At 38.5% G+C, this 21141-nt stretch overlaps 1 protein-coding gene across 1 annotated transcript in view; it reads right to left on the bottom strand.

Moving 5' to 3' along the window:
• Nucleotides 1-20428, bottom strand: part of LOC103894864 (E1A-binding protein p400-like) — a 48804-nt gene extending 28376 nt beyond the window's left edge. The window contains 18 exon segments of the mRNA XM_019470778.1: nucleotides 378-514; nucleotides 932-1106; nucleotides 1580-1749; nucleotides 2133-2269; nucleotides 2936-3113; nucleotides 3308-3501; nucleotides 4272-4379; nucleotides 5604-5693; nucleotides 6378-6432; nucleotides 7564-7611; nucleotides 7945-7977; nucleotides 8085-8225; nucleotides 9639-9824; nucleotides 10599-10901; nucleotides 11158-11537; nucleotides 12240-12347; nucleotides 12767-12854; nucleotides 19080-20428. Of these exon segments, the coding sequence (XP_019326323.1) occupies nucleotides 378-514; nucleotides 932-1106; nucleotides 1580-1749; nucleotides 2133-2269; nucleotides 2936-3113; nucleotides 3308-3501; nucleotides 4272-4379; nucleotides 5604-5693; nucleotides 6378-6432; nucleotides 7564-7611; nucleotides 7945-7977; nucleotides 8085-8225; nucleotides 9639-9824; nucleotides 10599-10901; nucleotides 11158-11537; nucleotides 12240-12347; nucleotides 12767-12854; nucleotides 19080-20402 (3854 nt within the window). The 5' untranslated portion in view covers nucleotides 20403-20428.
• Nucleotides 20429-21141: the final 713 nt, after the last annotated feature.

Raw genomic sequence — 21141 nt, 5'->3', positions numbered from 1 at the left:
TTCTGTTTCATCCCTGCACCTATCAATAACCACTTGATGTCACAGCACAGGTAAATGGGTGGGTGGGAGGAGAAACACTTTGGGCTTTAAGAAATAAAGAACCACTCATTAGAGACAAATCTTAAAACAAAATAGCAGCAAACCTGACCATTACAACTTGATTTTTAGGTTCCAGAGGTAAATGCATGTTTTTCATCAGGCCCATAGCATCACTTGCCTGTAATTTTAGTTTACAATGTAATCACATTCTATTCACTGGTCATAATGGAAAATTTCAGAAAAAAAACCTGAAACACTTCCAACTGTGACAATCATTTATCATCTTGCTTAAGCACCAAAAATGACAGCATTTTTTATTTACTGTTTTAACTCCTTACCCTGGTTGTAAGATGACATCTTCATACATAGCTTTTTGTCGACTAGAAAGACGACACTTTAGCACATGTTCATATTTCTTTGTTAGCTGCTTTTCAACGTCTCTCTTTGATCTTCGCAAAATAAATGGCTGAATCATCTGAAACATTTCATAATTAAGGGGAAAAAAATTTTTCTCACTTCAAAGATGCAGTTTTAGAACAGGAAGCTAAACCTGTTCACACCTAATGCATTTCATGTGATAAACCTCATATGCCATATACAATCATATTGCTACGCACACAGTTGTATAGGCATTAATTTGTTCTTTAATTTCTGCATGTTATGCTTCAAAATCTGAGCCTTGTATTACTTTTTTTAAAAGCAATCTCCATACTATTCTGGTAGCAGAAACCCTTGCTTTCAGCAGGACTTTCTGTCTGAACTGAACAGTGTTAAGAAAGGCCAGAAATTTCGAGCAGAACCACATCTTTTCATTTCTTCCCCCCCTTCCTCCCCACCCCCCTCAACAGCTTAACTACTGTAGTAGGACAGATGAGAAAAAATTACAACATACTCTGTGTAACCTGATGACCAGTTTATGGCAATAATCCTGGTTCTCCTCATTAGCTGCTTTTACTGGAAAATCTAGATAAGGTCTGGAAATTCCCGGAATCAGAAAATGTACCATGGTCCACAACTCCATCAATGTGTTATGCAAAGGAGTGTCTATCAGAAGCAAACGATGCTGGCTGTGAATAACAAAAGAAGATTTTTAATCGATACAGCATTTAGCTAGTATCGTTAAGAAAAGGACACCAATATTCAAACACTGTTTACTGTAGCTTTAGGTTTGTCAGAGAAATAAGTAGTGCTAATAAAATTAAGTCTAGGATAAATCATCTTTTTAATCTTGAATATACCATCAAACTAGCTTCCTCATTGCAGAGGAAGTATCAGGACATACAAGGGGATCTGTTTGCGAGCACAGAGTATCAGCAAAGAAGAATTATAGTGTTACGATAGTGGCAACAAAAAGTTCCTAAGCATGTCTCTGAATCCTGATTGTTTCAACTAAAGGCACCTCTGTAGGCACATGTTGCATAGGAATTTGGGCAGATGAAATCAAGAGGTTTTATCATCAGTTTTGTGTTAAAAAGAGAACTGTGTGACATGAAGAGAGAAAAACCCACTGCCAGCAGGAAAACAATTCTCTGCTCCATACCTGCGGAGACTGAAAAGTGCCTCCCAGTGTTTCTCAGTCATGTTCTTTATTTGTTGCATCTCATCTACTATTAAGTATTTCCATCGCATTTTCATAAATGCTGGGTGGCCTTTGAACAGCTGTTTGTAGGAAGTGATACACACATTGAAGCTGTTGGGTTCTGCCCATTCCTACAGAAAAGAAAAAAGAGGATGAGACAGAAAAGTTATGGCAGAACCCTCAAGTATCTTACAACCAGCTACTTCTTCACTAAGAACAGAAAGATGCTATGACCCAAAGCACTGTGAAAGACAGTCTTGGTCTTTGAATTATAGTCAGTTCAGAAAGCAGGTCAAGTATTGCATGTACTGCTCAATACCAAGGGAGTTCCAAAAATGCCTTTGAAAATCTAGAACTGTTAGGTGTGAAACTCTTTGTAAACCAGCTTGTAGAGTTAAAAACTTCTCATATCCCACCAGGATGTAAGGAACATATAGATAAATGCAGGTTAAAGGAAGAGTCTTGCCATCTAAAATGCTGAATACAACAGTGTAAGAGTCGCGAAATACAGTACCTGTCTTTTTGCCCTAAGTTCCCTTTGGCTGCCAAAGTAGAGAAGTATTTTCAACCCTGGGCACCAGCGTTTCAATTCCAGCTCCCATTTCAGTATGTTACAGCTCCGTACAACAACAAGGTGAGGGCCCCAGTTACCTACAGAAGGGGAAACATAGCAGTTAACAGCAGAAAGAGACTCCTGACAATTCATGTGGCTTATATTCTCCTCTGATTTTTTAAGTGCAGTGCACTAAATTAATCATTAAAATTGAGATCCAGTAACAACAGAGGCATTTTAATGACTAATCTATTCTTCATTATTTTTCAGACCTCAGGTACCCCTTGTGCACCTAATAGCTATTTTTCCTTCAACTACATCAACTGCTTGAATAAGAGATACTACCTCCACAAGCTTTGCCTTACTTACATTCTTAAACCATCCTGACTACAACACCACTATTAGTAATATCTGAGATAATATACAAGACACACTTGTCTAACTGTTCATATTTACTCCTTGAATTTAATTATCTGTGGCCATCTGGTCATTAAACAACATGTAAGCCTTTTTTATACTAATAAACTAGGCTTCAGAAGAATTTTATCACCTAGAAGGTAACAGCAGATTGATCAAACAGTATACTTGATAAGAAGGCGCCCCTATGTCACACAATCTGAGAAAGTTTTTCTGATATAATCTTACTCTGTGCATTAACTAAAGTCTGATACGGTTCAGCAGAAAAAAATGTGACCCTAGGCTACAATTCACAAAGATAGTGCTGGCCCAGTGCCTGTCTAAAATTGTTAGGCAAATGAACTTACCTTCATTACAAGCCAAGTGGGCAAAAAAGGCGATAATTTGTACTGTTTTTCCAAGCCCAGCCTCATCTGCCAGAATGCCGTTGAGATTCTTCCTGTACAGCTTTGCTAACCAATCCAGCCCAATCTTTTGATATTCTCTGAGAGGCCCATACAGTAGCGATGGAGTATTGTATTTTACCTGTAATGTGAATGATGTGATACTTTTCTCCCAGAGTTAAATTCACGGAGCACATCATAAAGCATAACCATTCTGTAGTTCAGTAACTAGAAAATATTTACTGTGATTTGTTGCTAAAACCTGTGAAATCATGAAAAAAAGCATTCTTTGTGTAAAAGTAAGCATGCACAGTAGCAGACAACAGGGAGTCTTACCGCTGTTGTTATCCTAGAGCTGCCTTTAGGTAACAGCATTTCTGCTGCAGCAGCAACCTCTGATATGTCTCGCATATGCTTCTTTGGAGGACTTGATCTGTCTATACCCTTGTACTGGTCAATGCTGAGAAGGGAGTCTATGAGGACAACTTCTTTCTGAGGACTTTCCCTATCAGGGATACGGTCTTCCATTTCTATGAGAGAGAAAAATTACACTGGCATTTAAAATAAACTTAAGTATCGGTTACACAAAGGAATTGAGATGGCTAGAATTCAGACCAGGGTCTAAAAGGAGGCAGCTAACTTTTAAAAACAAGTCCATGATCTTCAAGCTAATCAAGCTAAAATGAAACCAGCCTAAGCTCAGGATCCCATACATGTTCTGGATGTTCACGCTAGCTAGGCTAACATGACCGTTAGCTTTTCACAACTTCTAGGGAGGTCCTCTCATACTACCTAAAACCTATCCTCAAATATGTAATTCTATCATCACTCCAACACAGAACAGATGGCAACTGTGTAATAATGGCTAGCCATGAGGTGTGCTGTTTAATTCAGTGTAGAGAGGCTCTTCTATGGCTCACTATTGTTCCTGAGAATCTCACACATCTTGACTTTAAGATAGGCAAACACTACCCTCTTTTCATAAACTGAGAAGTGAAAAAAAAGAGAAAAAGAAGAAATTCTTCACAGACCATTATCCAAAAATATTTAGTGATAACAGGAATAAATCTCATTTTTCTAATGATCATTCCAAATGCTTAGCAAGAAAGCCACCGTACTTTCCCTTCATTTTTGTATATACCATTCTTCTTCACTTAAAAAATAAAACATTTTAAATGTGATTCACTCAGTATTTGTTTTCCCCTAGTATAAAATGTCTTTTAACAGAGACCTGAAGAGCCAATCAATTTATTTCACCTTGTAAGTCAGTACAACTTCTTCTAGACAAAAAGTAATTTACCTTCCTCACTGCTATCCTCTTCACTGTCAGGCTTCGGCTGGGGCCAGTGAAAATTTTCTGCAAAGGCACCTTCATACATCTTTAGTAAATCTTCCAGAGGCAATTCAGCTGAAAAGTCATTAAAGGACGTAAGTTTAAAAATACCAAAACTTGTAACAATCAATACCATTGTTTTTAATCTCATTACATTCTTCACAATTGTATAAAGCCAGTTCTCTAATCAGAAGTTAATTGAAGAGGTAATTATTAGGTGGGAGATGGCAATATTTATTTAATGACCTCAATTACAGAGAACACTTGGCATTACACCAAGCAGTTTGCTCACCCAGCTTGCTTTTTACTATATTACAAACCCACCATACAAACTGACAGTAAACCACTGGTTGGGGAGGTAGGGGCATCAAATCCAGCCGAGTGGTTGAAAGTCAATTCAAGAGCTCAAAGTTTCAAAACTGAGCTGTACCTCAACCCCACTAAACAGTACCTCCATGAATCCCTTGTCTGATCTGTTGAAGCAGGAATGTGCATGCTGGCGGTGGCCAATCAATCAGGAAACATCCTCATTAGGAACCTGGCTGACTGGCCAAGAGTTATAATCCCTCCAACTGGCCAGCTGGCTGCAGCCACTAAGCTGCCAAACAGACCAAACAAACGGATTTGGAAACTGCATATTAATTGTCAGACAGGTTTAGCTTAATGGGAAGCTTGCCTCTAAAAATCAGCAAGGTTTTTTACCATGGTAAGTGAAGTGATCCCTATGGGATACTTTGCATACATCAAGCTCAGCATAGCAGTTATTGTTATGTTGTTAATGAAAGAGAGCTGCTAGCCAGAGCATCGTCCCTAAAAGCCCCTGATCTTCAAGTATTTATACCCCCCAAGATCAGTACTTCAGGGCCCTTTCAGACTTATCAGGTAGGTCACAAAACCCTTCTGAGATACTCTAGACAGTTGATGTTCATGTTCAATCTGATACACTTCTGGTTTTAAGTATTTATCATGCATTCCTAGAACTTAGGTTGAATCTTTTAGCGTGAGGTTTTAAAGAAATGCAGTGCTTCAGCAGAGAAATACTTTTTCTCAAGCTACCTTGTGTGATAACTAGTTAAGTATACGGACTGCTTTATTAAGTACAGATGTCCATCATCATCCCATAAACTAACCGCTACAACTTTCCAAACAGAAAAAAATAAATACGGATTACATATGACTAAACATCTGAATGCACTCAACTTCTCATCTATAACCCTATTTACAAATACAATAACTACTGCGTGTTTTCACATGCCGTTTCAGAGCCCACCACAGAGAGGAATCAAGCTACACACCTACCTTCTTTGGCTAGATTAGACAATTCAGTTTGATGGTTTATGTTTCCTTCTTTAGCTTCTTGTTCTTCAATTGTTTCTTCTTCATCTTCAACTGAAATAAAAACAAATGCTAACCTTGGCATTCAAATTACACATTAATTCAGGAAGTTTGTAATAATATGCCTCTGAAGTGTACTAGCACAGAATATTGTAAGTTACCAGGATTCAAAAAGAATGAGACATGTATGGAAAACAAGAAAATCTGAGAGCAACTATACACAGAACTTAAAAGATAAGTGAAAAGGGGAGAAGCACTTCTGCCTCAGGACAAAAGGCAGTCTTGAACTCTTAAGTGTTGGCTGACAATGGTCACCAGAGACAGGTTATTCTGTAGCTTTAAACTGGGGATTTTGTCAGAAACATGACACAGATGTCATCACAAGGAAGGAACTAAAGCAGATGGGTTATTCAGTCTGAAATCCTCAAAAGAAGTTTAAGACCACTAGTAAGGTTTGAGAAACGAAGGAATGAGGACAGAAAGAATTAAAATCCACCAACAATGATGGCAGCGTGTTTTCAGGGAAAATTTTATTTTCAAATTTTCACTGAAGCTCTTTTTAAGGAAAATTTACTATCTAATTGACTATCTAATCTCTCTAAGAAATGGATGAGGGTTGGTATTTGGTTTGTGAAATGCATTGCATCCATGCAGTAACAGACTGAAACGTGTGGTTTCAGGGTTAATACACAACTTCTGTACTATGCTATAGATGCACAGTTTTGAGAAGTGACTTACCTTCCTCATCAGTCAAAGAAGTGCTTGCCTTTCTTTTCCTTCCAGATGAAGAACCCTAGCATTAAAGAATTAAAATATGTAAAAGCACAGAAAACAAAGTTAGGGAGGTTTTTTTGTTTGTTTTTTAAAGAAAGCAACAAGTGCTTTGCAATCACAACAGCATTTGCTAACAGACACTTGACACCTATTAGCACTTTCCTGGCCAGGCAAAAGCAGATACTCTGCTTCTGTATTGAAGGCAGCATGCAATCAGCCACTTCAAGTGCTTGCGGTTCAAACTACTCAGGTCCAGCTGTGGCGCAGAGCCATAGCACACTCTTTCCCTTGCAAACATTATTGAGGCACAAAACTTTTACCCAGGTTGGAGTCAAGGACTAAATTTTCACTAGTCAATAAAAAAAGAGATATGGCACAGGCCTACAACTGCTCACTCTCAGCTGTCCAGCATACTCTGTAGCACGGTTTAGCCTGTGCAAGTTAACACTCGCAGACAGCGCTAGGCCACAGTTTGGCTGATAACACACGCTAACGCTTGCTCCTAACAGGGAATTCAGATGCAGGCACTCTGCTTGGTGAAAGGGGAGCATTTCAGCAAGTGGGCATCAGCTGTGCCACGCCAGATGGCTCAGGGCCTCAGAACAATCCCTCGCTCATTTTTTTCCAAATTGCACAGATGTAGCCAAGGAGTCCTAGCACACATTTTGTCTAGGGCAAAAGATATTTAAGTTACATTCAGTTTGATCCATTCTGTAACATACACCTGCATCTCTCAGCAGATAAATCACAGCTGAACAGCTGAAAACGTGCTTTCATGCCCCACAGAGTTTACCCCTGGTTACAGTAGGTGAAACTCCTGCCCAAAACGAAGTCTGGCAATTAATTTGTACATTTTTTTGGTCTTGCAATCTTAGAATGACCAATTCAAAGCCATTGAATAAATATGAATTCTTCCTTTAAAAGACATGTATCAACCACAATCCATTTCCCCGTTAAAAGCTGTGGTTCATAACCAGAAAAAATGGTATTTGTGCTTATGACAATATGTTCAATTGTCAGTAACTACACAGAAATGTGCTTGTCATCACCATGTATCTAAGGAAAACATTTCACATGTATCAAAACTTTTTCACACAGGTAGTCATATTTAAACTAATTTGATGGCTTTTTAAGAAACAGAAAGGCTTACCATTTCACTTTCTTTTTCCAATAAAAGGTCTTCTGCAGGTTTTGTATCCTTACCTGGAAAATTATTATACTTCATGTATGCATTAGTCACTTAGCAATTTTATGTTTCTTACGTGAACTTTTAAATGCATTCAACATAAAACACAAGAAATATTAACAAAATCTAGCACAAAAGCATAAAAAACCGCTGTAACTCATAGTTCAGATCTGTTCACAACCTATTATTAGCATCTCACAATTCTATCACCAACAAGATTAAACACCACTGAGTGAAATTATATAAAACAATAGCATCAGAATTTATACTGGATTTCTTATGAAATGGAATACAATTACCTCTCCAAGAAATTCTCTTTAAATTCAAAGCTTTTTTCCTTTTCTCTTGAAATTCAATTTGCAGTTTTATTTCAACAACCTGAAATGTAAATCAAGTCTCATAAAGCACTTAAATTTTATAAATAAATTACTGAAGATGAAAAAAACAGTATGACTTGCACAAGTATTAATAAGTCAGTATTTTACCTGTTCAATGTTAGACCAGAAGTATTCTATTTCTCTAGCAATTGATGCAGCAATTCGCCTTAGTTTGTTTTGTTCTTCCCTTTTAGCTCGCTCTTCATTAAGTTTCTTTTCTTCATGGTAACGAGCCACAGTTCTTACCATCTAAAATACCACGAGAGATACTGAATTAGGTTACCTCAAAATACACATCACTGTATTTCTTAAGATTATAGTGGTTGTCAGCTGCTAGATGTTGACCACAGCTTTACACACGTAGCAATTACCTTCAACATTTCTAATTCTTACCATGCCAGTAAAACAACAGACATGAAACTCGAAGGAAAAAAGAAAATACAAGAACTATAACTAAGCAATCACGTAGGAAACTCGTAATTCACTACTCTCTCAATATAAAAATTAGGGAAAACTCTACTGAAACCAGCAGCAAACACACAAAAGAAAACTTTTTTCAGACAGCACATATGAAGAAGTCATAGAAATCACACCACAAAATGTCAGAGACCAAAGGTAAAATGAGTTCCAAAAGAGTGTACATACATGAGTGAAAGATCAGTCGATGGCTGTTAAAGACTGACTCGATTGCAACCTTTAGCTCAGAAGGTCCCTAAAACATTGACTTCCAGAAGTTTGAAGCGTACTGCCAGGGGAAGGATCATTTCTTATTTGCCCTTCCCGTTTCTCCTATTCTTAAAAACCTACCATTGGCCACAAATGGAGTAAGTGCTTCAAATCCAGATTCAAATTATATTCAAAATGCAGATCTTCATTTTACAAAATGATACACCTATTTCAACACTTTGCTTGTAAGGAAGAGAGTTCTGAGTTTCCATCATTTTAGAATATACAATAGAAAACAACGTGGCAACTTAAACTAATGACCTTCAGTTGCTCTCTTCATTAGCCCAAACTGGTCATAAATGTATCAAAAGAAAGTGCTACATTGCTAGAATCCATAGAAAACTCTTGCCTATTGTAAATAAACAGATTTCACACATTTCATCTCACACCACCCCAATTTTCATTCCATCACTGACTTAATTATTCCCACTGTGCTGCTCTCTTCCCCCATGGAAGCAGTTCTCTACCATGTTTCCACTGCTGTCCTTAGAACATGGTTTCTCCTTCGTCTTTTTCTGAGATTAAGAAAGAAGAATCGGACAGACAACCATACCCAGTGGAAGTTATTTACAAAATTCTGTATTTACTCTTCATTGAGAGGGATTTGTGAGACAGGCACGATAGCCGTACTTCTTAAATATGACACAGTCAACATATTGACTGGCTCCCCTAAACAAGCTATTTGACTTCCAGAGAAATAAAATCCACAAAATCCAAAACTACTCTTTGCATCCACAATCAATACAATTATCTAGCCTGTTTCAAATGCTAGAATATCCAAAGCTGACAACATGGCTTCTCATTTTGAGTTAAAAATCGGTGCCTTATATTCCCATCACTTCCATCTGTAGAAAAAGAACGTTTAAATAGCTTTGCTCCCAAGCTCAGTGATACCAAGACCAATTGTTCTGAGTCAAAAAAATGTTTTTCCAGTACCTTCTTAGCAGTTGCCATCTTCCACTTTCTCTCTTGGGCAAAATCAGTTGCCATCCACTGCATTTCTTCCAGCAAATAATCCCAGTGAGATTTTGGTCTTGGAGCCTCTTGGAGTTTAGGCAGTCGCCTCAGGGACCATAAACCTTCCTTTCTCAGTTCTGCTATTCGCTGGTGGATTTGGTTTTCCTTAAAAAGAAGGACATATAGTTACAATGAAGCTGCAGAATGCACCTAAACCAGTAGCCAAATAGAAAAATAGTAATTGCTCCCACTCCGTCAGAATAATTGACAGCAAAAAAAAGGTGTAACAGCGTGACACATGCATTACAAAAATCAAGTCTGAACACTGCATCAATGAAAAAATCACCAGACTAAATTCAACTTATGCATAAAGAGAATCACAGTACTTCAACCTGTATTACAAGAAGTACTTTGTTAAATAACAGGATAAAAAAGGTTCGCTGGGCAGCACAAAAACCAAGTTACATGACATATGCGAACAGCAATCAAATAATCCTTTTTTTTTTTCAGAAATTGAAATTGCAGATGTATTTACCCAAAGAAGATAAATATAACTTCATTATTAATACTGCTTGATTTTGTGAAAAAACAAGTTCTCTATGATGTTCCTGTTAAATAAGCAAAACATCTCCAGTTAGCTATAAAAATACATAAGGTTGCAGTCACCTCGAATGAGTAGATAGAATCAATAGAAAGAGAAAGAATGCAACAACAGTAGGAAGACCAGTAAGTCTTCTTCAACTTCTCTGAATGCCCATAAAAGCAAAACTCAGTATGTAAAGCAGACTAAAAAAAAAAAAAAAAACCCAAAAACCAAAACACCAAACACCCCACTCCCCCGAAAAATAGCCCATTTTCGTAACTCAAACGCATTGCTCGTGTTAATTGTTATTTGTGTGTTAACTGTTCATAAGTTTCGGGAAAAACAAAAAATCTTACCAGCTTTACTTGCTCAGCAAGCTTGTCTTGAGAGTTGTCCTGTGGTAATACTGCTGCATTCTGAGCTGGACTTTGTGTTTTAGGTGCTGCTGCTACTGCTAAGCCTGGGGGTTTTGATGCAATAGGAGAGAGGGACTTGTTAGTTGCTGGAGAGGTCCTGTTTGCTTGTACTGGATATGCAGAAGGCGGTGTTGTGCCTGAGATAGCTGCTGGCGCAACGGATGAGGTAGGCGGTAGTGTATTTGCCGTAAGACGCTGAGAAGTCTGAGCAGGATCTGCAGATGGTCGTGTCAGAGTCACAGTCTGCCCAAGAAACACATTTGTTAGTGATGAGTTTAGGATTCAATACTGTCTTAGTCTACACTACAGCAGAACACAATGTGGACTTAAATTTAATTTAATAAAAAATTTACACCTGCATTTTTATAAGGAAAGGATTTAAGTGTCCAGTGGAATTAAAAAACGTTAACACATTTCATATTTTTTCAAGAAGATAACGTTCTTAGATTTTACTGGGCATTGAAACGAACATATTTTCACCCCAATGAAGTTCACATACCTGTTGCTGTATTGTAGCCTGTGGCTGTGACACTTGGTTTGGTGTTTGTCCTTGCACATGGATTGCTGGTGGCACCTGCTGTTGAAGTGGTGCTGTAAGTGGAGCGGAACTCAGGGGTACGCTTTGAGGCTGGATCTTCACCTGAATCTGAGGCTGAGCTGGAGATTCCACTATCTGTGGTTGCTGCTGTGAAAGCTGCAGCGCGGCTGGGAGAGACGTCATGGGGACATTTGCAGGTTGCAGTCTCCCTGGCAGCTGCGGCGGAGGTGTATGCAGACTTGCTGCGTTCTGCACAGGAGGGCCTTTAGATGGGTCATACTGCTGTTGACTCTGTTTCTGACCAGTCAGCTGTACAGTTTGAGGAGTGGGAGGCATTCCACCTACAAAGCAAGAGGAAACACGACACAGATGAAATTAAAACATCCAATGCTCTTTACCAATATAAAGAGGAAATCAACTGCAAATAGACTAATTTGTTACTTACTTTGCCACAAGACACCATCACTTGAAAATACCACATCACAATCACAAAATAAATCACCATTACAATAAACAACAAAGTATTTCATGCACGGGACTGCAACTAAAATTTGGAGCACAGCAACTATAAAAAAAACATGTCATTATATGTCTTCTGAATTTCTTATACTTCAAAAAAAAAAAGACTGGTGAGCTAATGGAATTTAACCTAAAATAACAGCATCAAGTCTAAATAATACTTAGTTCTTAACACATTCACTCTAACACATATTCTAAAGCTTGGCATGACTAATGAATAAAAATTTGTCATGATGTTGCAAATTAGGAGGCTTCCTTTTCATAAATCATTGGCTCAGTTCCAGAATTCTCAGATTAACCATTTTGCATCAGCACCTGTGACGTATTTCCATGCCCACATGCACCTTTGGAGCCCGTCACTCAGCTCCTTCAACAAACCAGGCATTGCATACCAAGTATTAATTTACATGGAGAAGTGCGTGGTGGGACTAGGATCTTGGAAGGCCGGAAGCCCAAGTTTCTAGTCCCATCACTAACATCTCCTTGTTAAATTAATGTGCAATTGGCATGTGGTGACACAGTACCTTGTGCCGTTGGCATTAGCTGTTGAAGAGGAACTCCTGAAGCCACACCCGGGTGCTGAAAAACCATCCCATGACGGCCCACTTCAATTCGTGGTCTCTTAGACGAATCTGTGATATTCAAATTCCATTTATGGCATGGTATAATGGAATGGGTTCAATTTTACAAAGCAAACTACTACACATGATTCCAACATCAGCTCAGAAAGCTATGACTACTATACATGTGTAGCATTTATGAAGAACATGCTCCGAGGGCAGAGTCCCTCTAACTTCAAGTTAGCCATCTCCAATCTTCTTAGCCAGAACAATCAACCTAACAACGTCTCCGTGCCTGCCAAATCCAGTCCTATATATTGTGAGTGGAGTGCACTCTTCACACAGCACCATTCACAATAGATAGTCCTAGGGATCTGGCAGTTCCCAAGGTGAGGCAAAACTGTATTTCAAGAGTTACAGAACAGTGGGCTCCATTAACTGTTTGGAAAAAAAAAAAAGAACCGAAGTGAAATTCTGTCTGTGGAACATACCTGCTGGTGCAAGTGCCTGCTGTCTCTTAAAAGCTTCAATTTCTATGGTGTTCACAGTCGCTGTTACTGGAGTCCCTGTATGCGTTTGCTATTGGAAAAAGAAAACAAATCACAAAAGTTCAATCTGTAGATAGTTTAACACCAAGACGTAATTTACAAATGGATCTAAAGAGGCGAGCACCGAACAAATCCTTCAGAACAGTGGTACAACAAAGAAAACAAGACTCATTCAACATCTGCTATAACGTTTTAGATGTCCATAATGCACCAATACTCTTCATTAAGTTTAAATTTTAAAACAGTAACTGAACTGATGAAGTTGGTTATATATAATACACGTCTACATTTTTTAAAAAGTGATGCCAAACCCGGAAAATGGGATACGTAAGAAATAAACTTGCCCAATATTTCTTTTATTTCTCATTTTTTTAATAAATGGAAATTTTCATTAATGTATTACCCTTCATCATTTGCATAATGCTGCAATGAAGTCAAAATGACGTATTCATATAGTATATAGCTGCAGTAAAAAGCTGACGACAACAATTGAACATTGTGACTTCATTACAGGATAAATTAGAAGGGAAATTAGATGGGGAAAGAGAATTTACGCATAAACTGTATCATAACTAACAAGACACAAAAGTCAGGAACGAGAGTCAATACATTTGTGAAAGCTAATCCTTTTCACTCTGTATGAAACATCAGTAACACACAAATTAACTCTCATCCTGAAAACAGTTTAAGCTTACTTGAGTCTCCACCACTGCCACTCTCAGGATAGAGGTCCGTGAGAGTTAGCCTTGAAATATTTCAGGAAAAACTGCTAAGACTCAGAAGATGGAATAAAAGAATCTCAGCCAAGTAACACAAGTTCCAATTCCAGTTTTCCAGATGGCAGACTTGTACTTGTTTGCACCGCTGGCAAAATGAGTACCATGAAGAAACTCAGTGAGGAGAAATACAATATTGCCGTAAGGCTAACGTGACATCAGAGCTCATCAGAAATTACCAGACATTTTGTCTGAGGATAAACATCACACAACTATGAATTAACAAGCCTGGAAGAGCACTACTGATACTGAGATGGAAAAGAAATCACAGGGGTTGGATTCAGCAAGTTGGAGTTTAGCTTCAGTAGGATTACACAGCGCGTGAAAACTTTATTTTAAAATCACTACAATTAATATTGGCAACAATGGCAGGGAGTATATCCTCAATAATCCTTTCAGCACCAAACTCAGATGGCAGACTTACATACGAGATTATTGAAACAAACAAGTCTGGGTATATGACCATTTCCACGCTCTTTGGGCCCTCAGCACTACTGGCAAGTACTTATTTATGTCTGCCAGTGTTTGTGCAAGCCCAGTTCTTTCCAGTGAGTTTCCAAGTCACATTTTTAAGTTCTCCTCAATATTTAGCCATGCTATACCCAATATTCTACTATGAAACTTGTTATGAGAAAAATAAGGGTTCAAAGAAAGGGCTTAAGAGATTCTATCAGAAAATACAAAGATGGACTTTACGCATGCCTCTATGTCCTGGAAAATGAGCTAATTCAACATTCGAGTTCTCTAAATGTAATTTGCTATAGGTGAGAGGGTCTGCCATACCGATGTACAGTAGGGGTTTGCAGATGTTGTGAAAATTTATTATGACAACATAGCAAAGACAGCAATTTCCCAAAAGAATCTTCTAGTTTATTCACAGATCTTTTCTTCTCTGATTTTTAATAGAAATTCTACCAATGTAAATTAAGCCTAAGGAAGTAAACACCAGTCTATATTGAAATAAACCGTAGCTGTCACAACCCTACATCTTCAACGCTTCATCAAACGGTATCAATAAACATAGCCAACGTCACCCAAAATGACTGAGTTTCAAACACTCCTTTTTGAGCTGAATATATCTCATGCCGCTCAGATTCTATCAATAGCTATGAATTAATAACATTTAATCTCTGCTGCTGTGAGGGCATTTGTGGCCACTCTAGCCATACAGCTGTAGCCTTCAGATGCGAATTTTGGTTTTAAGAAATCTCTGACTCATATTCATCCCTAATGGTCATGGTTCACTGTCATATCACACCCGATATGGATTAAGTTGTCAAATGTTTGTCTTCTCACAAGGCAGACATGCAGCATATTTCAAGTCCAATGGCCAGTGTCCGGCAGAGCATCATACAGTTAGGCATTTACAGAATTTTCAAAGTAAGTCACAACAACTTATCTTCTACAATGCTACTGGATTAATTAACAAATTCAGCTTATGTCCTATTTGCATCAAATGCTTTCTGGGACATCAGTTTAAGAAAGTACGTTCTCCAAACTCTGCTTCTAATGCCATTTATTTCACCTGCCCTCTTACTCTGGATGACTGCATACTCACAGTTTCAGGCTGCATCTCTACTTTAGGATATTTGACTGACATTTTCTTAAGAGTATGCCTCCCAGCTGTCTGCATTATCACCACGTAATTTAGGCCAGACACTTCAAAGAGCAAAGATGTTATGTCTTTATAAATTGCAGTCACATACCACTAATATTAGACTAGAACTGTCCTAACTTTAATTAAAATAATGTAGTTCTCCAGAGGTCATGATTATGCAGCACGCCCACAATAATCATTCCGAGTGCTGCACTTATGCACTCAAATTTGAATGATGATGCTGATTGGGACACATTATTTCTCTATAAACAGTTACAAAGAGAAAGACTGATGGAAAGAGATGATACTTTCTGTTAACAGCTTGTGCTAAAAGGTATTATCACAATTACATGGAGTTTTGTACATTTTCAGCATGTACCTGCTAGTTTCTCTGAAACAGGTCTGAAATGGTATAATACTTTCAAAAGTACTTCATCACTGCTGTAGCTATAGCTTGATGATAACCCTAATCACTATGATAAATAACCTGATATAATATTACATATTTTAAACAGCTTAGATGAAGCCTGACTACCTAAGGAGACTTCCAAGACATGTCACTATTGGCCATAACAAAGAGCTCTCAGTCAGTGCAAGCCCCTTAACTATGCAACTCATTTGTAAAATATCACCGTGAACATCCCATTTGTTACACACAGCAATACCACCCATTTTACATTTCACTTAACTCTCCGTTTTCCAAAACCTAGGTGAAGGCAGTGCAGACTGTACAGCTTCCACGGTACAGCAGAGTAATTCACCCTGTAACACCTGCTATTCAAGCGTATGTAATAGAGCTAAAAGGTAAATATTTTAGTTGCAGAGGAATTAGGGTATATTACATCTCAGGGTATATAAGCAATCATGTCTGGGTAGCACAGATTTGAAGGTAGCTGCATAAACCCATACTAGTCTGAATTTAAAAGATGCATCATCACTGATCCACAGAAATTTTAACTGTCACATTTATTTCTTTACTTTGTTCAGTATTCCCTCATGGAAAAAAAAAAAAAAGAAAAAATGTAAAAAAGGACTTATATAATAAAAATAAGCACTTCGGTTTCTTCTTCCCAACATTTATGGTAGAGCTAATGGAAAGTGGTTAGTTATTTAAAAAAAAAAAAAATGTGTCAGCGGGTTATTATTGCTGTTTAAAACATTTCAGGGGAGGCAAATCCAAAACCTTCTGTAGCCACACTCAAAACCTTTAACAGATAAGGGAAAAAAAGAAAAGAAATTTAGAAGAAATCCACAATTACAATGCCACAGACAAAAGAATCCGTATTATCACTATGCAGAATGCACAAATGAACCAAATGCATTAGGGAAACAAAAGACAAACAAACCAAAGTGAAAACATTCAAGCTGAAAGTTAATGAAATAAGCCAGCAACCTGGAGACAAAGATTTAACTTCCTCAAGGCTTCATTAATACTGATGCATTTGAAGATTGCAAAGGTTTTTTTTGTTTTGTTTAGATGATAAGGGATGGGCTCTTGGGAAAATTCTAATTCATCTAAGAAATATCAAATCTGAATGAAGAAAAAAAATCTGGGATGAAACTACATTTTAGAACCATTGAAAAGTACCTGAAATGGTTGCTGCTGGGATGAAAAAGCAGCAGAAACATTTGGAGGAAGCTGGGTTGCTATAGCGACAGGAGTACCAGTCTGCCCATCCTTTCCTGTCACAACCTTTACCTGAGAGAAATATTTGGGGAAAAAAAAAAAGAAGGGAGAATCATTTTCTTTTTAAAAGTTTTTCTTCTTTTTTTTTTTTTTTTTATTGTTCAGTACCTCACTGAAGAGGGGATTATAACTAAACAACCACCAGTACGGCTCGGTTTGAACGCAGGCCGTTTTTGAAGAGTTCTGTCTCACTTTTAATAGCAGAACAGAGTATGGCCTTGACTATTTATAGTGACTTCTTGTCACTGGAAACCTTTTCTTAAATCCAGTTAACATAAAAGTGTGTTTTAAATTTAACGATTGCTGCTCCTAACGGACAACAAATTAGCATGACAGACAGTTCGAACTTAAGAGAGCTCCAACATTTATTTAAGCAATGAGCACAGCCACCATTCGCTCTCCCCTTGAATTCCCAAAGAGATCAACCTTTCCAGGCAAGGGATGAAGTGCATTGCTTTAGCAGAAAGTGATAAAGAGGGGCGAGGGGGAAATAAAAGAGAAGACGACAAAAAAATACAAAGAAAGAACATACTCAAAAGATGTCTTAAACTTTCAAAAGGATTCATCAGTTGAAAACACATAAAGACTTTTGCTGTTGCACTTTGCAAAATTCTCCAGCAGCTAGACGAACAAGCGGCTTTCACAAACAAAAGACGATCCATCACAAGAAGGCAGTGAAGTACAGCAAACTCCAACCCCGAAAGACCGAGGGGCAGAGCCTCAACTGATGTAAATTGTAGTAGCTCCACTGACTTCAATGAACCTATACAATTTACACCCGCTACAGATCTCTCAAAATGTGCGTACTGTAGTTAAAAATACCTGGTATTTCAGCTGACAAACACGCAACCCAACAAGAACACCTAAACGATTTGACAAAATACAAACCAGGTGAAAAAAAAATATTGAATATCCATTGTCAATAAATTACAATAACAGGCTAGCACTTACGTTACTGTATATGGAAATGATTCCTTCAAAATTATCAGTAACTATCACAAGCAGAAATATATTTTTCCTAGTCACGAAGTTTAGACCACAAAACAATGAACAAATTAAAGTTCAGCTGTTGTACTGTTAAAATTTCCCACAAATTCCAACTGAAGATATGATAACTAATGATTCACACCTAAGAGAGTCATCAATTTTCACTGAAGACACTCATTTCTAACAGATATTTCAAAGCAATATGAGTTTCTTTACAGAACAGGTTTGGTTTGGTTCTTTACAAACTGGCAACTATAAACCCACACATATTTTAACGAATTTTAAAGGGTATTTGTGAGTGCCAAGTGATGCAGTGGCATCAGTTATATCTACCCTGTTGCAACCACTTGCCACATAGACTTTCAGGTAGGCGCTGGACAAGACAGGCACTGCTCCAGCACCCACGGGGGTGCTGCAGGTCAGGAGCTACACAAATGGGTACAAACGTGCAGGAGAAGTTGCACGGCATCTGTCTGTGGCAAGCTTATTTCAAGCCCTTTGCCATTAATAAACAGTGAATTCAAGTCAGTAATTTTAAACCTTTGCGTAAATAACAAAGTTAACTTGTTACTGTCCAGTCTGTAAGTGCTATTTTTTAATCATTTAGACAGCAATACACGCACAGAGCTCTAAGACAGCCTAAGTAACCCGATTCATTACTACAGACCCATATACATTATGATTCACGTTCTCTCTGAGAAATTAGATAACTTCAGATTTTTCTGTCGGCCACAGCAACGCTGAACTTCAGTAACATCTATGGTTAGAAGTCACACGAGTCGAATAAAGGTTAACCTCTTGTAAGACTTTGTGCTTACTCTTTTTTTGTTTGTGTAAGTCTAGTAAGTGAAATTTAATCTATGATTCCTACTCATATTAATTCTGATAGCTTAAAACAGCTTCCACACCAATGCCATCTTTATTTGTGTGTTGGCTTACATACTAACTAGGACAGTGAAAGCTCCTTTCAGCTCTCTGTTCTTTTCTTTTAAATACATACATTTAACAGCATGCTCAAACCGACCTATCGAATCACACTACCCGGCAGAACTGCACTCTCTCGGACCAACTATTTAAAGAAAAATTGCCGTACTCCATCAAGTAAAAATGATTTTTCAGGTACTGTCACTTTCTCTAATACTTCACAATCCAGGTGCCACAACTTCATCTACAATTTTATCCCAAAACCTTAATCAACAGATTTCTTACCTCATCATTGATGACCTCAGATTGTTCTTCCTCCTCTTCCTCCTCCAGATCCAAGTCATTTTGCCTCAGGTATGCTTGCAGTGGTACACAATGTTTCTTCTTAAAAGCTAAAAAGTCCATCATATTCCCTTGAAGATGTTGCAGGAAGAACAGTTCAATCAAACACTCCTTAAAAGTTTCCTTAAGAATTTCCATCTGCTTGTGGTGATGATCCAAACATTGTTTTCTCATTTGAGCAGTCTCTTGGTTGGCAGGAGGAATCTCCTCCAATTTTTTGGGTTGTTTTTTCACTGCTGTATTAACTGTAGGAGTAAGAGGAAGACTTGACAGCCCCTGTGGTACAGTGGCCCGTGAAGGACTTGTGGGAGGAGGTGGTGATGTCATTCCAAATGCACTCGGTCCTCCAACGCCTGCTATCAGTCCACCAGAAGTCCTGTCATATCCAATGGGTCTACCCAGCTGCTGTCCCTGAAGCACTTGCTGCTGCTGTTGCATAAGTTGCCCTTGGATAATATTGCTGATTTGGGGTGGCAAGCTGGTTGTCGTAATATGGCCCGGGCTAGTCAAAGATTGCATATTTGCTCCGCTAGCTACAGGACTTTGAGGACCGAGATGATGAATGGTACCACCAGACTGAGAATGAGGTTGTGAAAGCCTGCGTTCCCTTACCGTGGCAGGTGTCCCAGAAGATGGAAGCTGTACTTGTGCAGCAGCTCCTTGAGCAATTTGTGCAATTCCCGGTCCTTCTTGATACACAAAGTGTCCACCATTTGAAGGACTCAAGCTGATTTGCCTCACAAGCACACTAGCATCTACAAATCCTCTAGTAGGGCTCTGGCTGCACATACCCAAGCCAGGGCCCGGAGTGCCTGCCCGAACATTTGGTAACGTTTGCACTGGCACAGGGTTAGGCTGCGTAGGGCTTTGAGACTGAACTTGCTGAGGCAGCGGTGACGTAACTTGAATATACGATGGGGACCCATGCTCAAACCGCCTCTGCTGAGGACTGAACTGAAAACTCGGCGATGTTGGGTTTGGAATTGGCAACGGGGTAAGCGTTATCTGCTGGTTTCCTGAAGCCACCGGTCCAACGTTCTGCAGCGTGATGTTCACATTCTGCCCAGCTACTGGACTTCGACTCATTATAAATTGCTGTATTTGGTAACTGGGGGACTGGGGTGCAGATGGACTTGCAGAAGGCGCAAAAGAAGCTGCAGGGGACTGGGGTAAATTTGCCTGTTGCTCTTCTCCCTCACTGCCCGTGAAGGACCTGGACCTCTGGAGCTGACGCTGGGCATTCTGAGGACCGTTACCATGGTGCATTCTCACTGTTCTAGGTTTTTTACAGTGTACTCTAAAGAAATACACAAAAACAGAAATTCAGGGAAGGTAAAAATATTTCTGTAACTGAAACTCTGTAGTTACTATTTGAAAGACCACCTTATAGTAAGAACTCGGTTATCCTGTCTTTGCAGTTACTTAAAATGTTTTACGTCCCAGTCAAATTATCTGAAATCCTCGTCACCACAAAAGCTCACTTGAATCCCTCACACATTTCTCTAGCTAACAAAGTACTATTGAATAGTTTTACAAATGATTCGTTCCTCTTAGCTAGTTAGAATGACTCCAAAGAATTTTAAAAAAAATACTTGTTCCCTTTCTGAGGAACTCCAAGAATCGACAATCTCCAATATCAAAAGTATCTACTCTTTCTTGTATTCATTATCCCAACGTTTCAGTGCTTTTAACACTTAACACGATGTTCTCAAAAACACAACAGTTGCTTAAAATCTACAGTACGTTTCTTCAACAATAACTAAAAATATGATAAAAATGGACACAGACTATTCAACTCTATTGTTCTAGCTACTGAAGAAAAAATGCGTCATCAAAAAATCTCCCTACAAAATCATCTGGATGTTTGAAAAAGTATTGTACCCGACACTTAACTCTGCCTTTGCTTTCCTTCAGAACACCAACCCCTTAGAGAGATGAAAATTAACCCAAATCTGCGTTTCATTTAAAATGCTGTTTATTGGGCCCAGCTATCCAGAAATACAAA

The sequence above is a fragment of the Aptenodytes forsteri genome, unplaced genomic scaffold (genome assembly GCF_000699145.1).
Source record: "Aptenodytes forsteri isolate BGI_AS27 unplaced genomic scaffold, ASM69914v1 Scaffold79, whole genome shotgun sequence".
NCBI lineage: Eukaryota > Metazoa > Chordata > Aves > Sphenisciformes > Spheniscidae > Aptenodytes > Aptenodytes forsteri.
The sequence above is the reverse complement of the archived record's forward strand: the minus strand, read 5'-3'. Positions and strand labels throughout refer to the sequence as shown.